General features: G+C 44.4%; 1 protein-coding gene across 2 annotated transcripts; it reads left to right on the top strand.

The window, feature by feature from the left end:
- Positions 1-144: 144 nt before the first annotated feature.
- Positions 145-21,229, top strand: LOC135385501 (protein CDV3 homolog). 2 transcript variants are annotated; one of them, XM_064614851.1, is made up of 5 exons: positions 145-467; positions 6,986-7,065; positions 8,890-9,065; positions 12,212-12,410; positions 19,673-21,229. In XM_064614851.1, exons 1-5 carry the CDS (start codon positions 297-299, stop codon positions 19,800-19,802), a joined length of 756 nt encoding a protein of 251 aa, XP_064470921.1. In that variant the 5' UTR covers positions 145-296; the 3' UTR covers positions 19,803-21,229. The 2 variants fall into 2 exon arrangements, with proteins under 2 accessions (XP_064470921.1, XP_064470920.1); XM_064614850.1 differs by having other exon boundaries at positions 145-497.
- Positions 21,230-21,769: the final 540 nt, after the last annotated feature.

Here is a 21,769-nt window from a genome sequence, read left to right as displayed (position 1 = left end):
GCGTCGGAAGTTTTCGCAAGTTTCTCGTACTGCGCTACACAACACCTATCAAAATTCTTCTACATTTATAATGATGAAATATTTGAAAATAATAGTTAACGTTTCTTTGGCAAGAATCTATTCGTCCACGTGATTCGCGCCGGTTCACGCAACTGCGAGAACGGATATGGTGGCTTGAGTGAATGCGTGGTACACGTTGCGTGCTCACGTCTTTGGGGTTCTGCTTATTTATTTGAAAGTTCTTAATTTTATTTCAATCACTTATAAGGTTCGTCGTGAACGCCACGCTGACTACCATGGCAGACTCAAGCTTAGATCAGTTCTTCGCGAAGAAAGACAAAAGCAAGAAGGCGAAGACCAAAAGCAAGGTGACTTCAGAACAAATTGCCAAGAAGATCCAAGAAGACCCAGGAAAGAAAGATGAAAAAAGTCAAAAGAAGGACAAAGCTGAAAATTCTACAGGAAAGGTATCTGCAACAATTCCTTCTCTTGAACAGGTAGGTATACTGGCTCGTCGGCGTCGGCAATACACGGGAGCAGCTCAAGTTTGTGCCTGATGTGTCGTGGAGCACCTCACCGCTTATGTGTGGCTTTCACTACCACAACTTGTCCGTCACCCACCTAACGCATGAGACAAGGTTTGAGGAAACCATTGGCACGACTCAATACCTTTTAGGAGCACGAATTCCATTCATATGGCACCGGGGCCTTCACAACCACGTGTTACACAGGAAACTTTCAAAATAGTGGCGTTTGAGTAGCAGAAAAATGGCATTTCACTCTAGTTCTCGTGTGAAGTGGAACCAGATTGCGTTGCTGGCATTGTCCCGTCGGTAAAACCCATGTTCCGAGTGTCAGACGTGAGCTGTGGTGGAATAGCCCCGAGCATTGCGTTTGACAGTCTCGGTCTACGTTGCCCTATCATTTCGTTTTATTCGGTTCATCTCTGGAAATTCCGCACATGATTCTAGATTCACTGCATCTCAAATAAATTTGGGTCTAACCTCTCCCATCTGTCACTTCATTTGCTATGCTAACGGACATTTCATGCGGGTAATCTGCCGTGTTGTGTATGAAGTTGTGAGGGTTATTCCGAGTGCTTGTCACGTGAAGTAAGGTTTAGATGTCTGGCCTTGTTCATGGAGCAGCATGTGTTTTTAAACAAAGTTTCCCCACTGAGTAGACAGTCATAGGCCCTCTTTTTTTCTTTGGTATCTTCAACACGTACCAGCATGGCTCTTGGTGCACTATGTCCCAATTGGGTTTACATTCTTCTTTTGACAAGGCTAGAGCCACAGATTGAAAGAATATCCAACGCATCTTCCGCGTGACGTGGTTGTTTCCTGCCAACTGGAACTTGTCTTGGCCAGTCTATAAACCCTGAATATTGTGCAGTCGTGGTCACTGTTAACGAATCTCTCATTTCTGTGGCCTCACTCCGATAAGCGCTCGACTACCGGAGCACAGTGGAAATAGCAATGGACCGGTCGACTATCACTTTGGGGGCGGTCGGTTGCAGGTATGGTATGGTTTATTGAAAACACCTGTAAGGGCTCATTCACACATGCGTTAAGGGGTGGCGCTTCAGCGTTCGCGCCATCGCTGAGAGGGGCCTGTCACACACAGCTGAGTTGCCAGCCTGCAAACTCGCTTCGTTGTAGTTGCTACGTCAAGATTGTACCGACACTTCCAGCTCTCTTCCTCCAGATTTACATTGTAAAGCACGTTATCGATTTTGCCATTATTGTGAAGCATTTCTGCTGGAATCGTCAGTCGTTGGAACGACAGACGTGACACAATATAGCACAGATGCAGAGAAAGAGCGGCAGAAGAAGTGAGACACATGTTTACCTGCCGACGACCAACACACAGTCACACACAAGTTGTATTTATTTTCGTCGATTTCGTGATTAGTGCAAATTCCCAGCTCAGCATTGACAGCTGAGACCACAAACAACTATTGGTGACAAATTACTCACACGGTAGCACCAAACACACGCACACACAAATGACAAAAGATCCCAGCGGAGTGTGTATCGGGAGGCCTGCCGGCGCCAAAAGGAAACCACTTCCACCTCTCCAGGCGCTCCAATTGGCTGGATGAAAAAACGTTTGTGGAATGGCGCTGCGAAGATGCAGCATTGATGCACGGTTTTCGAGAGCCGCTTCGGTTCTCGAAAAACGTCTGGGAAGGCCATGCGGCAGCTGTCTCAGAGCGTGCAGTGCCGCCTCAAGAAACGCATGTATGAATCAAGCTTAAGAACAATGGCCTAAACGCAACGAAAGAAGCCCCAGGAAATCATTCACGCAAGTCTCAAATAAGCAATCTTCTTTCATTGCGCTTTAGAAGTTCTTTGTGTTTTTTTTTTTTTTTTCGCATGTGTTCACAACAAGTGATATTATGCCAGCACCCGGCCATCCCTAAAATAACAATCGACCGGTCTAATGCTGTTTCCACTGTTCCCCGATAGTTAAGCACTTGTCGGAGCAAGGCCATGGAAATGGGAGATTGGTTAACAGTGGTCACGACAGTACCTTATAATTAGGGTCTGACCCTTTTGTGTTAAACCCAGTTCCTGCCAGTTATTCCTAGTTGGGAAGAGATCCTCTAAACCTCAGTAGGCATCTTTAATGCATTCCTGGATACCAACACCATGCGGAGTGTTGCTTAGAAGGATCAGGATATTAGCTAGAAGCCCTGACAAAAAAAAAAGGCAGCTGCTGCGACTTGACCTCCGTTGGCGTGACGTAAAAAGTAGGCTTGATTGGCCGTCTGGCTTGGACTGAGCAAATTATGCAAATCGTGTTAGACCGCTCGTCAACTGGGTTGCTGGGTTCAACTCTGTCACTGCTGCTCCTTTTAGCTGTGAAACGTTCCTGCATGCAATATGGCAAAAGTCGTACATGTTTCAGATAATGGTCATTGTTGAGGACCATTCTCTGCAGAGAACCAGAATTTTTCAGAATTTTCCCCATGCTTCTTGTAACAAAGCTCACAGACAGAGCAGAACAGGCTTTAACTAGTCATGTTCATGGGTTGTAATTTTGACGTGTTACACCTGCTTTCCACCTGTTGCTGATAATTTGTACGGTCCATAAAAAAGCTTTAGAAGCAGATTTCCATTCACATTTATTTTTTGATGGCGCGTAATTCATTCCTTAATTACTTATGTCTCGTTTCTGTGCAGGTTGCACATGCAAAGCAGCTTTGAAAACTCGCAGAATGCTTAAGTGATTAATTGGCTCACATACTCTGCTGACAAACCTAGGTCCGACGAGTCATATGTCACATGATTCTCTCGTATCAAATGGACGAAATTTCCCTGATCTCTGCTTTTTTTGAAGCTTTATTAGAAAAAAGTAAAACTGAGGGTTGGTAAAAGTGTTAAAACTGGGTGTTGGGTTTTTCACCACAGGAATGCAGAAATTGGACTGCTACTGGTTATATGAAACATGATTTGAATCTTTCGTTACTGTGCAACACATCATGATGTACGGAACATGCTAAAAAATTGTGGCCGCTCTGTGTGCCAAGCTCGTATTGCCTCACGTGTGCAACATTTCCTCCAAAGATGTCAAGCAAAAGGGGAAAGGTGGTTGCTGTTCTGAAGTCACCCCTTATTACCTAAATCAGTACTTGAGTTGTTTTTTGTTTGTGCAAGTTTTGAAGCAGTCTGGTTCCTTCTCCACTCGAGAAGGATTATCTTTGTGCACGTTATGAATATTGGCAGCTCAGTGTCGCGACACTTTTCCTTATTGTCTGAGCTGCAAACCCTACAGCACTGCATAATGCACTCCTACCCTGTCACTCACCAAATCCGAATGAAGTGTATGGCTGTTTTTTAACTGCACGTAAATCATTTTGTGTGCAGTCGACTGTCTTCATTGTCCTTGAGTAGTGATCACTCTTTGTTGGCAGCGTAAGTGTACAGGATGACATGCTAACATTTTACTATCCCAGTAGCTGCTAACAAATGTGCTTCATGAAAATTAAAGGTTCTAATGAATGCCAGCTGTTTGGGGAATTGATGCAATATTTACTTCATTTTCTCCCTGCAGTACTTCTGCTGGGATATACCAAAATGTTTGTGTCCCTTGGATCAATTTTTTTTCTTTTTTAGTGTAAGTGTTTGATATGTGTTGCCATATGCCCGTTGGTCACAGGCAGGGTTATAGCAAAGTCAATTGCCACTGACTAGAGATCACTTGTGATCATTGTCAATGGGTGTCATGCACATTGACATCACGTATCTTGTGGCGTAGGTATGGTTATTTTGTTTCTCGCAAGTAGGTGTAATGGCTTCAGGGTCGTAGTATGTACTTCGATGTGAATGCACAGAAAGGATAAATCTTAAGTGTGAGAGGGAAATATGTAAGCTATTTCTGTTGCAATTCAATGGGGAATGTTCATTTAATTGAACATTCCTCCGCTCTTGTTGTGCCTTCCTATGGACTATTCATGTAGTAAGCAACGGGTACTCTCCTTTATATCTGTAGTGAGTCACGTCTGACTGGAGTGCTTAGCATTGACATTTGGTGAATGTTGTTTGCAGTGTGCTTGTTGCTTTTATGCTTTTGTGTGCATGCTTTCAAGTTCATTTGTACATGGAGCTTGTGAAGCTGATTTTCCCCCCTGTCTTGCGCTGTATTATTTTTTTACTTTTCACGTCTCTGGTTTTCACTAGTCACTAAATAAGCTTCGCTTCAGAGTAGTGACACTTCCAGTACGAGTTCCAGAGGCGAACAGGGCAGCCATTTTGTTCCCGCTCCACACCAGCGCCCGTGGAGGCTGTGGGTTAGGGAAGCGTGTGTGATTGTTGTGCAGCTTACCTCTGTATTGTCCACGAGAGCGTCCCAAGGGGCTCAAGATGAGCTCCAGGATATCAAGGTGTCTACCTTGGTGAGCTGCTTGCAACAGGAGCAACATTTCGATAGATGGTGTCGTGAGCGCTGTTATTGACGCTAGCTTGGCGCAGAAACAAAATGGCCTCTCCTGCATGCCTGTGGAATTTCGTGTCACTACTGGGAAGCAAAGATTTCGCCTGGGCATTTATGGAAGCTGTGATTGTGATCATTCCAGAAAGCACTTTATTACAAGGCTCATGCTGGCATTTCAACTTTCTAAATGAGAATTGTCATTTGAGGCAATCCTAATGGGGCGCACATTTGCGTAAATACCTGAAACTCTGGGAAGCACAAAGGCAGGAATTTCACAGGCATTGGTACTGCTCACTCTGTGTTGCTCAAGAGCACCTTATTCCCTTGCTGCAGTCAAATTATCATGTGGGAAATGTTTTTGTGAGTAGCACGGACGTGGTATCCAGATACCTGTCCCATGACACTTCAGTCGGATACTTTTCCTTTTCATAGTAGCAAATATATGACTAGGGAATATAGGTTGTATCAGAACTATCCAGATTCAAATAATTCCTGGCCTTATATCTAGCTCTGGTTTCAGTGATTTGCATAGATGCACACCCCACACAGTTGTAAAAAAGTGGTTCCTTATCCCAAAGCAGTGTATCATAGTAGGAAACTGTAATGTATCACTGCGAATGCTTAGCTCATTGTTGTTTTGATCATACGTCTCTATCTGTGATTGTAGCACTTTTTCAGTTGCATGTTGTGGCTGCCATCCCGGCAAACATCTTTTTCTTTTTTTCACAAATTTTTGTTAGCCATTTACTGATTTGCTTGCGATAAATTTTAATTTGATTGAATTTTGCCAAATTGCCTAGTGGGCCACACGCACTTTGGGCTTATCTTTGACTTGCAATCAAATTTTAAGTATGTGGTGACCAGAAGGGGCCATAGTGTATTTGGGGGATGTGTCGACTAGAGCACCGCAAAGGGCCGAAGTCGGGCCTCAAAGACATTTTGACTGCTGGGACGTTTGCTGCGTTGGGACCCGGGCTCGGTTTTGAGTCCGAGCGTTCTTGGGTCTCAGTCGGGCCGAGCTTTTGTGAGCCATTCTTTCGCAGTATTTAATCTTCAATGTACGGTTTGGAAACAAAGCAACCATGTACCGGGGTGCTCCCTCTGTCTTTCTGCTAAAATGTTACAACATAGGTGTCGAGTTAATCTCGACTTCGCCATGTTGTGGATCTCGCCCTCGCTGTGGCGTGCACCGGGGACAGGCGTGCTAGACTCGATGCACGCGTATTGCTACAAGTACAAACCGCATCAAAAGTTGCGCTTGCGCGTTCCAAGTATGTGTGGTTTACGCTGTTTGCTGTGTACATTGTCTGCCACGTTGCAACTGTGATCTGGGCCACGGCCGGGCTTTTGGTAGCAGGGTAGGGCTCGGGTCGGGTAAGCTTGCAGTGCTTCGGGTATGGGTAGGGTTGCCACCTTTCGTAGTGAAAAATACTGGCTGAGGGAGAGGAGGTGGAATAGAGGGAAAGGAGGAAACGTTCGTGGGAAAGGGAAAGTAAATGAGGGGTGGACAGTATACAGAGAGAGAGAGAAAGAACGAGCATACTGGCTCAAGACAACAATGATAATAATGAATAATTAAGAAAACGGACTGGTGACTACGGAGTTGGATCTGTGCTCCAGATTTATTCAAGCTGCAGTGGAATGTTGAAAGGAAAACCCCGTAAAAGCCCCTATGAAAGGTGTTGAGCCACAAATACTGGCAAAAGGCTGCCGGTATCACCTTCCTACCGGCAACCGACAGAGAGAGCAAATAACCAGCCGTGCCGGTATAATACCGGCCTGGTGGCAACCCTAGGTATGGGCCGTGTTTGGCTGGTAAATTTAGCCCCGTGCAGTGCTCTAGTGTTGGTCCCACCAAAAAACTTTTGTTATGAGGCTTTGCTGCCTCATAATTTTGTGGTGCATGCATTTTCAGTTTTACTTAGTTGTCCTGATAAGCCGCTTCCTTTCCTTTCCTTTCTTTTTTTTTTTTTTTTTAATTTTCCTCGAGGAGAAGATGATTGTATACCTTGTACATATTTCTGTTAACAGATGTAATTCCTTTCAGGAGGATGAGGAGTGGAAGGACTTTGAGGAGGAGAAGGAGAGGGACTACAGCGGTCTTCGAATCCATGCTCTTACCTTGGCGTGAGTGGCCTTTTTGCAATTGTTTAGGAAGAAGATATAAGTCAAACACTAAGAAAAAGCATTAGATTTGCCCAATGTAGTTGTTGTTAGGGTTTCTGGCTTTCGGAATCTGCTGAAAACAGTAACCGCAGTAACAAACAACAACAAGTACGCAGTAACTGCAGTCAGTAACTCTTTTATGCATTCGTCACAAACGAGTAACCATCAACAACCACTGTGAAAAGGGTTAGTGATAGCCACCTCGCAATTCCCTGGAACGTAGGAAATATGTGACAGCATTCCCACAGTTCCATGACGTTGGCTGTTACGCAATCGTTTCGATAAATCTTCGTAGAAATTGATAAATTCATATTGAGTGAAGGGTTCTTCCTCTGTGGATCTCCTTTTTACATTTGATATTTTTTCATTGTGTGCCATAATAGACGACCAAGCTTGAACGCTAAGAGGCACTAAACAGCTTGCCAAACATTTTCGAATTCACACCCTATAAAAGAACGTTTTCAGAGTAACTTTGGGTAAGTTCCAAGTTCCTTTTGTTCGATTCTGATCTACAAACATGGCAAGCCGCGTCCTCCCTCCCTATTGAGACGACAGTACGTGCGCACCGATCGTGCGTACCGATCGTGCGTGTGTCTGACTCTGCGGTGAATGCTACAAACTTCTGTGTTGTCCGTACATTAGAGTACAGTAGAACCTTGCTATAGTATCTCCGCTTATAGTAAACAAAAACTGCAGTCCCGACTGCAATTCCTATAGACGCAATCGTTTATATTTCTGATATAGTAAACAGAAAATTCTATGATGCCGCTTATAGTAAAGAATGGACACCCAGAAAGTGGGGTTCCATATGTCGGATCCTGCCATCTTGTCATGTCCATGATGCTGGGGATGTTGCTTGCCGCTTTTCTTCTTTTTTCTTTTTGCACCGCCGTGATCAGCCAGAAGGGGAACAGCCAATAGTGTCCATCTCGGTTCATCCACTGAATGTGAGGCGAAAATGCGTAGCGGCATAGGCGAGGTAGCTTCCTAGTTTCTGCCTGATTTTGCACGCCCAGCACGCGTTTCCCAGTTCTCGATTTGGCGACGAGACGTGTGTTTTCTTTTTCTGTGTGTGTGACGTGAAGTTTTGGATATGGCAGACTGGGTGGCAGAAAATGCAAAGTGTTGACACTACTTCAAATTATGATGTTGCCGCAACTGGTGGACAGGAACGAACTGACAGGTTAACAAATCACAGACAAATTTGCTATTTCGCAATCGACAGTTTCTGTTTGGTGAAGAATATGGGCTTTTTTCTAACACTGCGGAGTTCTTATTTGTGCATAGCAGTGTAATAAATCTCTAAATTACTTGTCCTGCTCCATTTATGACTTTTAAAGCTACACCTGATATAGTAAAACTCCTGATATACTAAAGTTATCCACAAGTCACGACCAGTTTACTATAAAGTGTTTCTACTGTATTCAGGTGATGAAGTTCATCATGGAGATAAGCATTGTATTTATAATGGCAGAGGGCACTGTGTAGCAAGATTAAAACTTGGTGCGGTTCTACAAAATGTGCATAGAGGACATCTCATGCAACCTGAACTTTTAATGCATTTTGTGCCGTTGAAGAACCTTATTGCGAGATCAGAATCATCAATTGCCTTCTGCAATCATTCTGTGGCTTTTAGTTCCAATAATTTCCGTGTGTGAAACGTAGCACAGTGCAGCAAGAAGTAGTGCAGTCTGTATGGTTGTTTAGACCTTCTTTAAATGCTAAAATAGGTTTCACTGCATTTTGTCTAACAAAAATACCCCTGTGCTTACTCCTGTGCACTAGGGAGAAAGAGAAGGAGGAAGAGGGAGCGAAAGAAGGCCAGATGGAAGATGAGAATGCAGACTCTCCATCCCAGGGAGAGCAGCAATCCGGGCCATGGAAGGTGCAGTCAGGAATGGCTGCAGCAGCTGACTCCTGTGCACCTCCTGAACCTGAGCCAGAACCTGAACCTGTGCCAGGTTGGTGTCATTATACTTAGAACTATGCAATGTGATCAGTGCAAGACGGTATACATGATTTCCCGTACCTACTTTGTAAAAAGGTGTTATAGCTGAGGAGCATGGAATGCACTTCAAACACATTTTTTTACAACATGAGGTGAACATACCACCTTCAGGAACTGTCATGCAAAGTATTTCCTTTGGGAAGTGCAAATTTCCTGAGGAAAATAGTTTGTAAGGATGGTGTGCAGCGACTGCGATCTTACCCAGCTGCTTGTGTTGTGTGATGATGATAGGTCGGCTGAGACTGGAGACTCGTCTGCCAGCGAGAATGACCTGTCGTCTCCTTGCAGCTCTACAGAGTGACTCCCAATGCTTGTGCCTCCCTTCAAATGCTTCCTGAAGCTATCTCTGCTGTTGCTTGTCAAGTACCTCTTTTCAGTCAGTTCATCTTTAATCTCTTGTACCACATAGAAACATTCCCCCTGAGGTTTTGGCACCAAAACGAAGTAATTGGTAAGGCTGATAAGGTTATCCCAGATAAACGTAAAAAACTGTGCTTAGCACCAATGTGAACCTGCATTGAAGGTTTCACTGTGAAGAGTGTAATAGAAACTGAGAAAATGGGCGCTGCGGATACCGAAACTCATGCAGTGCTGACATCACAGACCTGACATCACAGACCTGACATCACAGACCTGACATCACAGACCTGACATCACAGACCTGACATCACAGACCTGACATCACAGACCTGACATCACAGACCTGACATCACAGACCTGACATCACAGACCTGACATCACAGACCTGACACCACAGACCTGACACCACAGACCTGACACCACAGACCTGACACCACAGACCTGACACCACAGACCTGACACCACAGACCTGACACCACAGACCTGACACCACAGACCTGACACCACAGACCTGACACCACAGACCTGACACCACAGACCTGACACCACAGACCTGACACCACAGACCTGGCACCACAGACCTGTCACCACAGACCTGTCACCACAGACCTGTCATCACAGACCTGACATCACAGACCTGACCGCCGCCGGCGAGGCAGTGCACGAGAAGTCACATGCGTACGGCTGCCAATGGGAATGGATGTAACTCCTGGGCCTGTGACGTTTGCGCTTTGATCGGGAGGCTTGTGTCTCACTGAGCACTACACGTAGAAGAATAATTCTTTTTTCCTCTGTATTCTGGTATGTAATACAATGCGTCCATGATGTAATGAACCTCATCTATGAAAGAGTCTCAACTCCTTTATTGCCATAAATGCATGAAAGTAACAAAATAACACAGGATACCTGGCAGGTATGAACAGTGCAGCATAATTGGCATGTTGTTGGCAGACAAGAACTGTTGCAGAGTGGTGTGAGCAGCAGCGTTGTCTTTTTGTAGAACAGTTGCAGCCTTTTGCAGTTAACATTCTCTGTGTTGTCTCAGAGTGTAGGAGTAGAGGTGACTGCATGAGGCATATTCTTTGGTACACAGTGTCCTTCATACTGTGGTGAAAGTTGAGCCTTGATTTGATGGAGATCGAACCTAGGCCCCCTGCTTTTTAACATCTTCGTGGATGACTTGCCAACTTGTGTCAAAAATTCAGATGTTCTTCAATATGCAGGTGGCCTGAAGCTGTTCAGAGAAATTTCGTGCATCAGAGATTGTATATTGCTCCAGAATGATATCATGTCTGTTATTGATTGTTGCTTTAATAACTTACTGACACGTAATGATGGTAAAACACTTATGATATCATTCGCAAGGAAAATTAATTGGATTACCCGCACATACTTTCTTTCGACTTTAGCAATTCAATGCACTCACGATCTCGGCCATTCCTTATCTTTTGTACACCATGTTGACAAAATAACATCTGCAGCAATGAGAAACCTTGGTTGTATTTCACGCATTTCAAAATCATTCTCGTGTCCTTCATGCTTTTTCTGTCTATACCTCACTTTGATTGTACCACATGGAATTCCCTTGGACTTGACGAGACAGCAAGTGATCGAATGAGTACAGCAACGTTTCATCAGATTGTTCTGTGATACGCACATTGGTGTTTTCACTAATTACAATTATCGTCACTTGCTACGAAAATAGGGTTTGCCAATATTGTTATGACGTCGAGGTTTCCACGATCTTTCGTTCTTGCAGAAAGTAGTTAATGCCCACCTTGACTGTCCCTATGTCATCACTCTCTTTCAGTGTGTCTTCAAACGTCATTCTCGTGTTTTCTACACCTCTAAACATAGTGACTCTAGTCCATTAAGACTCCTAATGACTAGTTTCAATCATCAATATCATGAGCATGGTGTCAACATTTTAATGCCCTGTAGTTTATTTAATTGTGCCGTACAACCAGTTGTTTAGTTCGTTATACAATGTTTCTAGTGTTTCGCATATCGTTCTAAGTTAGTGTGTGCACCGTTAGGTAGACCTTCACAGGTTGTTCATGGGCACATTATAAAAATAAAACTTGAAACTAATGTGGGATTAATCTAAGCATCCCAGTGAGCATGTGCGTAGGGACAGTTTCAGCGTTAGTAGCACTGCAGTTGCCGTGCTTTTGCTTTCTTGACTTGAATACTTTGTAGCATTATTCTCTAAACTGTCAGCATGTTTTCTGCGTTTGAAAGTGAGCATTACTGCCTACTCTTGCTAATATGTACAGTGGACAAAAAACACGAAATATTCATTAAAAAATGTGATTGGGGAAACATGGTGTGGTTTTTTAGAATTTCAGATTGCAAAAGGAAAAGAAAGTGACTGCTGAGTTTCATGTGTGATATCCAAACGGTTCCAGCAGCAGTATTTCCAGTTTCCATAGATTTTGATAGTACATATACACAACATACTGTCAGTGTAACAGCTGTGAATTACATGAGTGAAGCAGGCATGCGTATGTTGGAGTGTGGGAAGCTGAAGGGCACTTGAGCGTGTGAAAAACATTAGTCACTGGACAGGCATTTAGGACCAGCACTTGCAGAAGGTCCTTTGTGTAGTTCCCACAACTCCGAAACTTTGTGTTCTCTGCAGCCTTTCTTTGTCTTTTTTTACCTCGCAGTAGTAACATAATCTTGTGCTTGGAAAACGTTTTGTCTCATTCATGTCTTGTGGGTCTCTGCTTTGCTTAGAACCTGAACCAAAAGAGACCAAGCCCACCCAGCCTCAGGCGTACCGACCTCCACACCTGCGCAGTTCATCAGGGAGGACGCAGAGCACACCTGGAGGAGGTGGTGGAAGGCGAGGCAACCACACAACCTATGATTTCACCAGTGAAGAGCAGTTCCCTTGCCTAGGGGCAGCAGTGGACGGCAGTAAAGTGCGACAAGGGTGAGTCTCTGTCTTCCAGAAAGCAGCCAGACTCATCAGCTAGGGTGTGCGTCAGGTGTTTGCCAAACAGCTGATGGCCACACTCAGCTGCAGGAAAACTCCGCACATGAAATGCCCCCTAACGGAAATGCATAAAATGTGTATGTGTGTCGGAAAACAAAAAAGCAGTTCTTGACATACTTGACAGCAGCCACATTGATGACAATATGATCAACATAAAAGCTCTTTTCTGTGAACTTCACCTTTCTTCATAAAGGCTATTAGTTCACGTCAGAGGGAACTGCTTCTACATTTCCTCCTCTATGTCTGTCTATACTGTGCCTGTAACCTAATTGTTGACCAGCCGCTTGACACCGCCATTACTGCACTGGACCTGCGTCAATTCAAATTCCAAGGGGCTACAATTGCTTTTTATATTACAGTCGCCAACTGATTTTTGGACTTCAGGGAGCCATGAAAGCAGTCCGAATTTTTAGTGAATGGCATCAATCCGCTTTATTTCAAAAACCATTACTCAGAACATTCAAAGTAACCTAAAAAAGGAATCTACAGTTGCTGAACGGTACTCGTACAGCAATATCTTCCGCTGACCTTTTTCACATACGTGTCGTATCCTCAACGAGATAGCGGCTCTCCGGCGAACACGGGCCACGCTCGGCGCGTGCCAAGTCTAGTGGAGACGGAGATAACCCTCTCCAGCGCCTCACACCCTCGCACCTTTTCAGTACGGAAGTCCTGCACGGGAATTGAAGATTCCCTTCGGAGATAGTCAGTCGAAGTCTGTTGACCTGCTGTTCCCAACATTTCTGCACCCGCTTCCTGCTTTGACGCATTATCGGTGCCTCGGTCACCGATAGCATCCCAGCCGAAGAAACGGAAACTGATAGACTTGTATGTTAAGTTAGCGATCATCGAGGATTATCACTGCGGAAAGGTGACATCACTCATTACGTCGCCCACCTCGGCGCAGTTGAGCGTGCTGAATGTGACTCTGTGCGTATCTACAACGGCAACCAAAAGCAATCAAACAAACGAACTGTTTTCAATAAATTATCGGTATTTCTACCGTCTTTCGTAGCGCCCGTCGTTAGCGCCACTCTCGGGATAAGGCGCAGCATGCGGCTTCCCTAAGATGGCGCTGGCCTAGGTCAGCCCTCCGGTAGCGATATCCCTCATATAATGGGGTGATGCCATCTCAACTCAGGCAGGGTGGTCCGGACACCATCACCGATTTCCCTTGAAAAAATAAATGTTGTACTGCAACACGCATACACACAGGAGCAACAAATATTTTGGCTCTATGTTTTGTGGTCCGCCCGAAAAAAATTCCCAAAGAAATTGACTCGGCGACGGAGCTTTCTGACGGAACGACTTGGACATTTTATTCCTCGCCATCAGACGGTCCCAAACTATAGATTTTTTTTGCACAATATGACAGGTACAACGACTTTCAGCGTGCGCAAACAGCACCGGTCAATTCTATTTTGATCTTTAATTAAAAATCGCCAAAGTTGCAACAAAATTCACATTTTGCTCATACATTCACATTTTGCCGCTGCAATACTTATTCCAATAATTTTGCGGTTACTGAAAGTCCAACGTATCCCCTAAATCCAGCTGCAAAAATATGTTGCACTATTTTAGTAGGTGAACGCAGCAAAATTTTTTTTCTGTGCCCATGTGCCCCCGCCGTTGCGGCCTTGCACTCAGACTCCCCTTTCGAGTGGCACGCCATCGCGCGTTTCCCATTTCACAGGGCCTTCGGTCTCCCTGATGTTGCACTGATTCCCGCAGCTGGCACTTATTTGTGGGCATGTCCACGTCGGCATTCTTATTTACGTGCAAACCTTTCATACGCCGTTGCGAGACGAACAGATGACGTCTGTCTATTATGTCGCAGCGACTGAGAGTGGAGTACTGACTGACAATATGTAGCTGAGTATAGCAACAACTTTTGAAACAGTTTTGTCAATACTGATAGGGTGTGCTCTAAAAAAAATCTGTACTGGGACGTGCTACCAAGTGTCTCATTGCTGGAGGTGCCGTCTTTATTACAGCCGGAATAAGAAGTAACAAAAAACTGTCATCAGCTTAACTTACATTACATTAACTTACGTTACAGAGGTAGCGTATGCATCCCCTGAGTCCCGACATTATTTGGTCAATTAGACAGAATTTGGTCAATAAGAGGAAGGTTGCACCACGCCAGACCAGGCGAACCCTTGTCGGTAGAATGCGCCCCTCATTAGTTTTATTAATATAGGTCACAAATAGATGTCACGATATTTTCCATCGCAGAAAGGATCTGCTCGAGAGTAATGAGGTGAAGCAGACTTGCAGAATGATGCTGCGCACCAAAAGAGCAATGGCAGTAGCGTGAAGTGGGCTTCACCTAACTCTTGAATAGAGTAGAGTAGAGTACCGTGCACCTAATACTTTTGACGCAGGGCAAATACCAAAATAGGTTTGCAGCTGTCAGAAATAGTAAAACCAAGTAAATAAAATGTGCATGCACACAAAAGCACAGTTTGTCACTTATGTTTGTCTAGACATTGTCGATTTTTGTTTTTTAAGTTGCTGCCACTTCACAAGGCGGCACTGCGCATGGTTAAGGCCCCGGGTTTTCCACAAAATTTTGCGGAATCCTTCGTTTGGCACGGAATTTAATTTTGCTCGAAATTGTGTGGCAATTTGCACGGAATTTCGCGGAAATCCGATTGGGTCGAAGGACGCGATTCTCGCGATGTGGACGGTTCCTACGACTTGCAGTATCTCAGGAGAAGTATCGTTGGCTCACGCAAAAGAGCGTCACGTAAAAGCACGTGCTGCGCGCACGCTCCCAACTGCTCCAAGGTACACATGACCCTTCGAGACATTTGTTTGCATAATTTGCGCACCCCTACTTTAGCACAAGAAAAGATTTACGCAAGGGAAAGCAAGAAAACAAAAAAATTCGTAATTTGCGGACCCGCGTGTGGTTCGCAACGCCGTCAGTGCTACAAAAGTTGTGGTGGTGCTTTTGCTTGATTTGTGCACACTTTCGGGTGATGGTCCACTGATGCGATGCACGATACTGTCACTCGAACTACAAAACGCGGAAAGAAATGTTGGACAAACACGCTATGACAACCCTTACAGCACAACATGACAAAATTGGTGAACATAGCGTGCTTTCGGTTGTCAAGTGCGGCTGGCGGCGTCTTCCAACAGTGTTTGGACGTATTACACCAGTATATGAGCGGTAGTGGGCCTCCATTTTGCCTCCCAATTGTCGGCGGTTGCGCGGTATTTCGGTACTTCTTTCACGCTTGCGCAATGCAGTGATAACGTCGAACGGCTATAGTCGAGAGTCTATATGACCGGCATACTAAGAATTTGAAATTTTGCATCGTTTGAGTATTGTAACGAACATTTCGCGCAATTCACGCATCCTTAACTTTTCAGACTTTTTTGGGGGTGAAAAAGTGCACAAATTATGCGAGTAAATATGGTAATTGGGTTTTGGAATGGAGTGAGGGTGCTTGCAGTGAATTTAGCGTCTATTGGGATCAAGTATTTGTCAATTCCTATAGACTCTGTAGATACTGAAAGATCTTTCAGCAGGTATAAAATGATTGTAGGCATTCGCTGTCAGAGAAGAACACAAGTTATCGTGTAATGGTGTGCCACCGCAGTGCTTTGAATCTAAGTTGATGAAATACTTTTTCTCCCCACATTATCCAAGAAAATCGAGTGTTTCCCGTTTCAAGCAGCCGTTGACTCCTAGCTGTGGAAAATCTTGGAACTTACAAGTCGGAGCCGCAGAATTTTGAATTGGCCGCAGCAGAAAACTAGTTGAGATTTTCTTGTAAAATTACACCCAAGAAGCGCACAGAAGTAGCACGTGTAAGGACATTGTCTCCAAAAAGGAGCTTGTTTTCAGCGAAATCAAGACTCTTCTGGGGAGGGTGAAAAACGATGTACGACATCATCTGTAAATTAATAACAAGCTTATTGCTAAGGCTCGTGGTTTTCTGCTGCAGCAAATTCAAAATTCTGCGGCACTGACTTGCAAAAATTATGCGCTTTTCCGCGTCAAGGGGTCAACGGCTGCTTGAAGTGGGAAACACTATTTTGTTGGATAATGTGGGTACAAAAAAATATTTTCTAAACTTCAGCATTACATGATATCTTGTGTTCTCCTTTGACGGCGAATGCCGGTGTCGGCTACAGTCATTTTATGCCTGCTGAAAGATATTTCAGCATCTGCAAAGTTTATAGGAATTGACAAATACTTGATCGGAATAGATGCTACATTCGGAGCAAGCACCCGAATTCCGTTCCAAAACCAATTACCGTATTTACTCCCATAATTTGCGCACTTTTTTCTCCCAAAAAAAGTAGGAAAATTTAGGGGTGTGCGAACGTTCGTTACGATATTCAAACGACGCAGAATTTCAAGATTTTCGTATGCGGGTCATATAGGCTCTCGGTAGAGCCGATATTGACATTATCACTGCATTGCGCAAGCGTGAAAAAAGCACTCAAATACCGCGCGACCACCGACAGTCGGAAGGCCAAACGGCGGGCCATTACCGCTCATACACCGGTAAAATACGTCGAGACGCTGCTGGCAAACGCCGCTAGTCCGCGCTTGGCAACCGAAAGCGTGCTGTGTTCGCAAACTTTGTCATTTGTGCTGTAAGGTTTGTCCAGCGTTTCTTTATGCATTTCATAGTTCGAGTGACAGTATCATCCATTGCGTCCGTGGACCATCACTCGAAAGTCTGCGCAAATCAAACAAAAGCATCGCGATAACTTAGGTAGCACTGGCGGCATTGCAAAAAGTAATCGCCACGGTCGCTGAGACGCGCGTGCCAGATGTCTGCGCCCAATAACGCGGGTGTGCAAATTACGCGATTTTTTGTTTACTTGTCATTTTTAGTGCTAAACTAAAAAATATGCTACACACAAATAACGCGATGGTGCAAAACACTCGAGTAAATATGTCGAAGGGTCCGTGTACCTTGGAGGAGATGGGAGTGTGCACTTATCTGACGCGATTTTGCGTGAGCGTGCAATACTTCTCCTGCCATGCTGCACGTCGTAGTAACTGCCCACATCGCGCCAATCGCGTCCTTCGACCTGTAGCGGACGCTGGACAACGACAAGGATGGCCACGTGCATGGAGCACCCGCTTCTCAGTTCCACCGGCGTGGCCATGGAGATAGGCCACCGTCATTGCCTCTCCGTGGCATACCATCATCGCCGGTCGGGGCTCATGTAGAGGAGACCATCGTCCTCTACATTTGGTGACCTGAACGAAGAACATCACGTCCGGAGCAATTCGGCCCTTCACCATCCCAAATTTGTGTTGACATCATCGAGCAGCACTACCTCCGGCACACCCGCGCTTCACAGATTGAGCCGCCTTCACTCCTACCGCATCTTGGCACTCTTCACCGCACCCAACGCTTCTCACTGCCAAATGTAGAGGACGATGGTCTTCCTCTACAGACCCAATCGGATTTCCGTGCAAAACGCTGCGAAATTTGAAGCCAAATAAGGGGTTCCGTGAAATTTTGCGGAAAACCCGGGGCCTTACTTATTGCGTAGTAGCCAGTTTCGGTATTTATCAAGAACGGAGTTTGCCGTGGAAAACAGTGTTGAAAGATTGTCAGATTCTATAAATGTGTTTGTGCCATCTGCATAAAGAAAACAACTAGCAGATAGATAATTAGTTAAGTCATTAATATAAACAAGAAATAATGACTGGCCCAGAATCGAGCCCTGAGGCACACCGGTTCCTACAGACCCTAGATCAGAATAACTCTCAGCATAATAAACGAATTGCTTCCTATTGCTCACGAAACTTTCAAGTAATTTGTATGGTGTTCCTCTAATACCGTAATGTGCCAACTTTTGTAGGAGAATTTTATGGTTAATCAAGTCAAATACCTTTGATAAGTCAACAAAAATACCCATAGTTAAAGGTTTTCCTTCGATGTTCATTCTAATCTTTTCTGTGGCGTGAATTAACGGAATAGTCATTTACTTGTTTTTGCGGAATCCAAATTCAGAAGCTCAAAGTATTTTTTTGATTTCAAGAAAAATTTCCAAACGCCTCAAGATTAGTTTTTCCATGACCTTACTTACTGCTGAGAGCAATGAAATTTGCTGGTAGTTAGAGGGGTCAGTACGATCGCCTTTCTTAAAAATAGGTAGCACATTAGCAGTCTTTAATTCATGAGGGTAGATACCTTTGATGAATAACTCAGTAAGAGGTTCTGCAAAATAAGGACAAAACTGTTTAAGAAAGGTAGGGAAATATTGTCATGCCCAGAAGAATTGAGCGGTTTCAAGCTTGTAATAACAGAAGAGACTTCGGAACTGCTTGTCGGTGTAAGGAAAAAAGACGTGTTGTTTCGAACAGTCAAAGGGGCCGCTAGGAGTGGGTCAGCATGTGGGCAAATGTGCAACATGTGGGTTTCGGGAATGGTATGAAGGTTCTGACGCCTGCTTGAGCCCCTGCTGCTCTGCGGTACATTTCTGTGCCAAACAACCAGCTGATGCTCAGAGGTCATTCAGTCAGTATGGGGACATCGTCTAATAAGCGCCGCTTGCTGAACATGCGAAACATTTCCTGATGCTGAAGGACAACAGCTACCTTCACCTGTAGGTTTGGTGGTTGCTTATCTGGTCCATTGTTCGTATCCAATGTCATCTCTTGTTGGTCTTTTGTTAGTTTTGTAGAATGATTTGCTATTCCTCTTTTTGAAAAGACAGAAAGGAAAATAAACCATATATCATATGTCCCTTGCATCCCTTGTTCAGTTACAAAGCCGCAGAAATTACCCCATAGATTTCAGTTTTTATTCCAAGACCCTCTCGGGTTTGTAAAGTCTAGGTCGCGGAAAAACAAATTTTTCACAGCAGAAACCTAGGGGCTTTAATCACGGTATAGTGCTTCAAGGTTAATCTGCACTGTGACTTGTACTATCTAAATTTGGAAAGTGGGCTTTAAACCAAAACATGACCAGCTTGGAAGCTAGTGCTGCTCGTATGTTGGAGGAGGGGGAACTGCTGGTCTGCAGTGTTTCTGTACTCTTTTAGGTCTATCCTTACACATACCAAAATCTACTTAGTTGGCAGAGGCCAAACAGAACCAAACTTTATTACAAAATTCCTGACCCCAGATATAATAGACAGGAAACTTTCACTAATATACTTCAGTCTTCACATATAGTTTGTGGACTTATCAACTTGGTTGTCTCGTTTTTCAGGGAATCCGTGGACCGCAGCTTTACGTCTGTCAAGCATGGCCTGCGGAACAGAGAAGACATTTCTCAGCAACATGTCAAGCTGGACTTGGAGAACAAGTACTCTGCTCTCCATCAAGGTGATAACAACTAGGCGCCTCATCTTGAAGCAAAATTGCAGCAGACCCTCGCCACTACCCTCAATACAGACAGAGGAAAGGGAGCTGTTGGCACCGTGCCCCGGGAATGAAACATATTCTGCAAGAAGTGTGGCAAGGACCAGAAGTTTGGATTGGAAGTAGTTTCTATATGTGCGGAAATCACCTGAAACTGAGACTTGCTATGGCAGCACCTTTGCCTTCTACACTTACTTTATCTTTTTCTTTGTCATTTGCGTCCCTTTTTCCGTGCAGCATCAACAGTGGGGTCATTTTTGTAGGCAAAACTAGGAAGAACAAACTGGTGGACCACGTGTTTGACATAAGCTCATTTAGGCCGGGTGACTCAGTGCTGGAGTGTTGTGACTGTGCTAGGCATGTGCAAAACTGCTGTTCTGGAGTTGGTGTAGCAACGTGTACCATCTGAATGCAGTGCTGATAGAGGACTGAAAATTACAGGCTCTCTTGGCAAATGTGGTATCTGTGCGTTGATGAAATCTCTTGCAGTTTCTGTTAGTTGACTGATACCTCATTGCTAATTTTTCTTTTTGTGGACGTTGTGGAGTTAACAACATGGTTCTTGCCAGTTCAGTTGCTAAAAGTTCAAATTTGCACCTATAGGTTGTGCAGCAGCATTTTTTGTTTAAATGCAATTTAGGAAATGCCACTGTTTGAAATAAAGGTTGGGGCTCATGAATGTTGTTTTGAGCATGTATCTGGATTGGTGAGCATTGTATCATTTGTGCAGCTGGTGACCACAGAGTGGAAAGATGTTGAGAGTACTGTTAACATAAGTATGAGGAACTAAATATGTTGCAGAAGGAATCGAAGCTTGATCAATGTGAGACAAAATACAATCTTTCAGTTTCCAACTTAAGTCCTGAATGGTCGGTGGGCCCAATTTCATTGCATGATTGTGAATCACTCTTATGAAAAATATTCTGTGGTTTGATGAAATAAATATAGGATTCTACAGTTCTGCCTTGTCATCAAGTGAGGTTTGCTCAACCAACCTAAGCTTCCCTTTGAGGTCCAAAGCTAAACAAAAGGCTTTTCGTTCCTTGTGTCCACAAAAATTGTATGGTTTGTGTGTGCAAAAGCTGTGCTGTGCCCTTGTTAATCTGGACTTGTTGATAGTATGTGCACTTCTACGTAACAAAGAAAACAAATACAGAAATGCTGTTGCTGTTACATAAAATATTGTTGCGCAATGCATATAATGAAGAAAGCTGTTGCTGTGTGGCATTGTTGCACAATTTCATGCGGCTGGTTTCTTCAGCAAATCAAATTGTGAAAAACCCTCTCCGGGTTGAGTGGTGAGCCTAATGTTGCCCAATTTATTTTTATGCAAATTGTAGTTTGTATCTGAATTTTATTCTGTATGGTAAAGAGTTCTTGAAATTAAAGTGTCTGGGAGACCACACCAGTTTTCCGATTCACATTACTTGCAAGAACATTCCCACCTGTGTGGGAAGTGTAATGCAGGAGGGATTTATACAAACTGGCTAGCTGCTGCCTTCTGGGTCGAATAGCTGTTGGCTTGAAGCCAGTGCTGGACATGGAGGCAGAAGCACCTAATAGAATAAGCATTTGTACTGGAAGTCTGCTTGAACAACTCAGATCTGCACAACAAATTGGTCCTTTTAGCCAATTTCCCTCGGGTTTCAGACCTTCATCGTTCAAGAGTACATAGAAGGCCCCATCCAGTGCTATAACTGTCAACGCTTTGGCCATCTTGCTCGAAATTGCCGAGGTGCGACTAGGTGTGGCATATGCGCTGGGCCTCACCGCCGATCTGACTGCAACAATGAGAGAGAGCCAAATTGCACCAACTGTAAATCCTGCCATCCTGCATCATTCTCTTTATGTCCCGTGAAGACCGCCGCCACAAAAAGACACAAGACCGGATATTACGCATTCCTTCTGACGCTCCCAGGGGCGGCAGTCCCCGGTCTTCACAAGG

This window comes from Ornithodoros turicata, chromosome 2, assembly GCF_037126465.1.
Source record: "Ornithodoros turicata isolate Travis chromosome 2, ASM3712646v1, whole genome shotgun sequence".
In the NCBI taxonomy this organism is placed as follows: Eukaryota; Metazoa; Arthropoda; class Arachnida; order Ixodida; family Argasidae; genus Ornithodoros; species Ornithodoros turicata.
The sequence above is the reverse complement of the archived record's forward strand: the minus strand, read 5'-3'. Positions and strand labels throughout refer to the sequence as shown.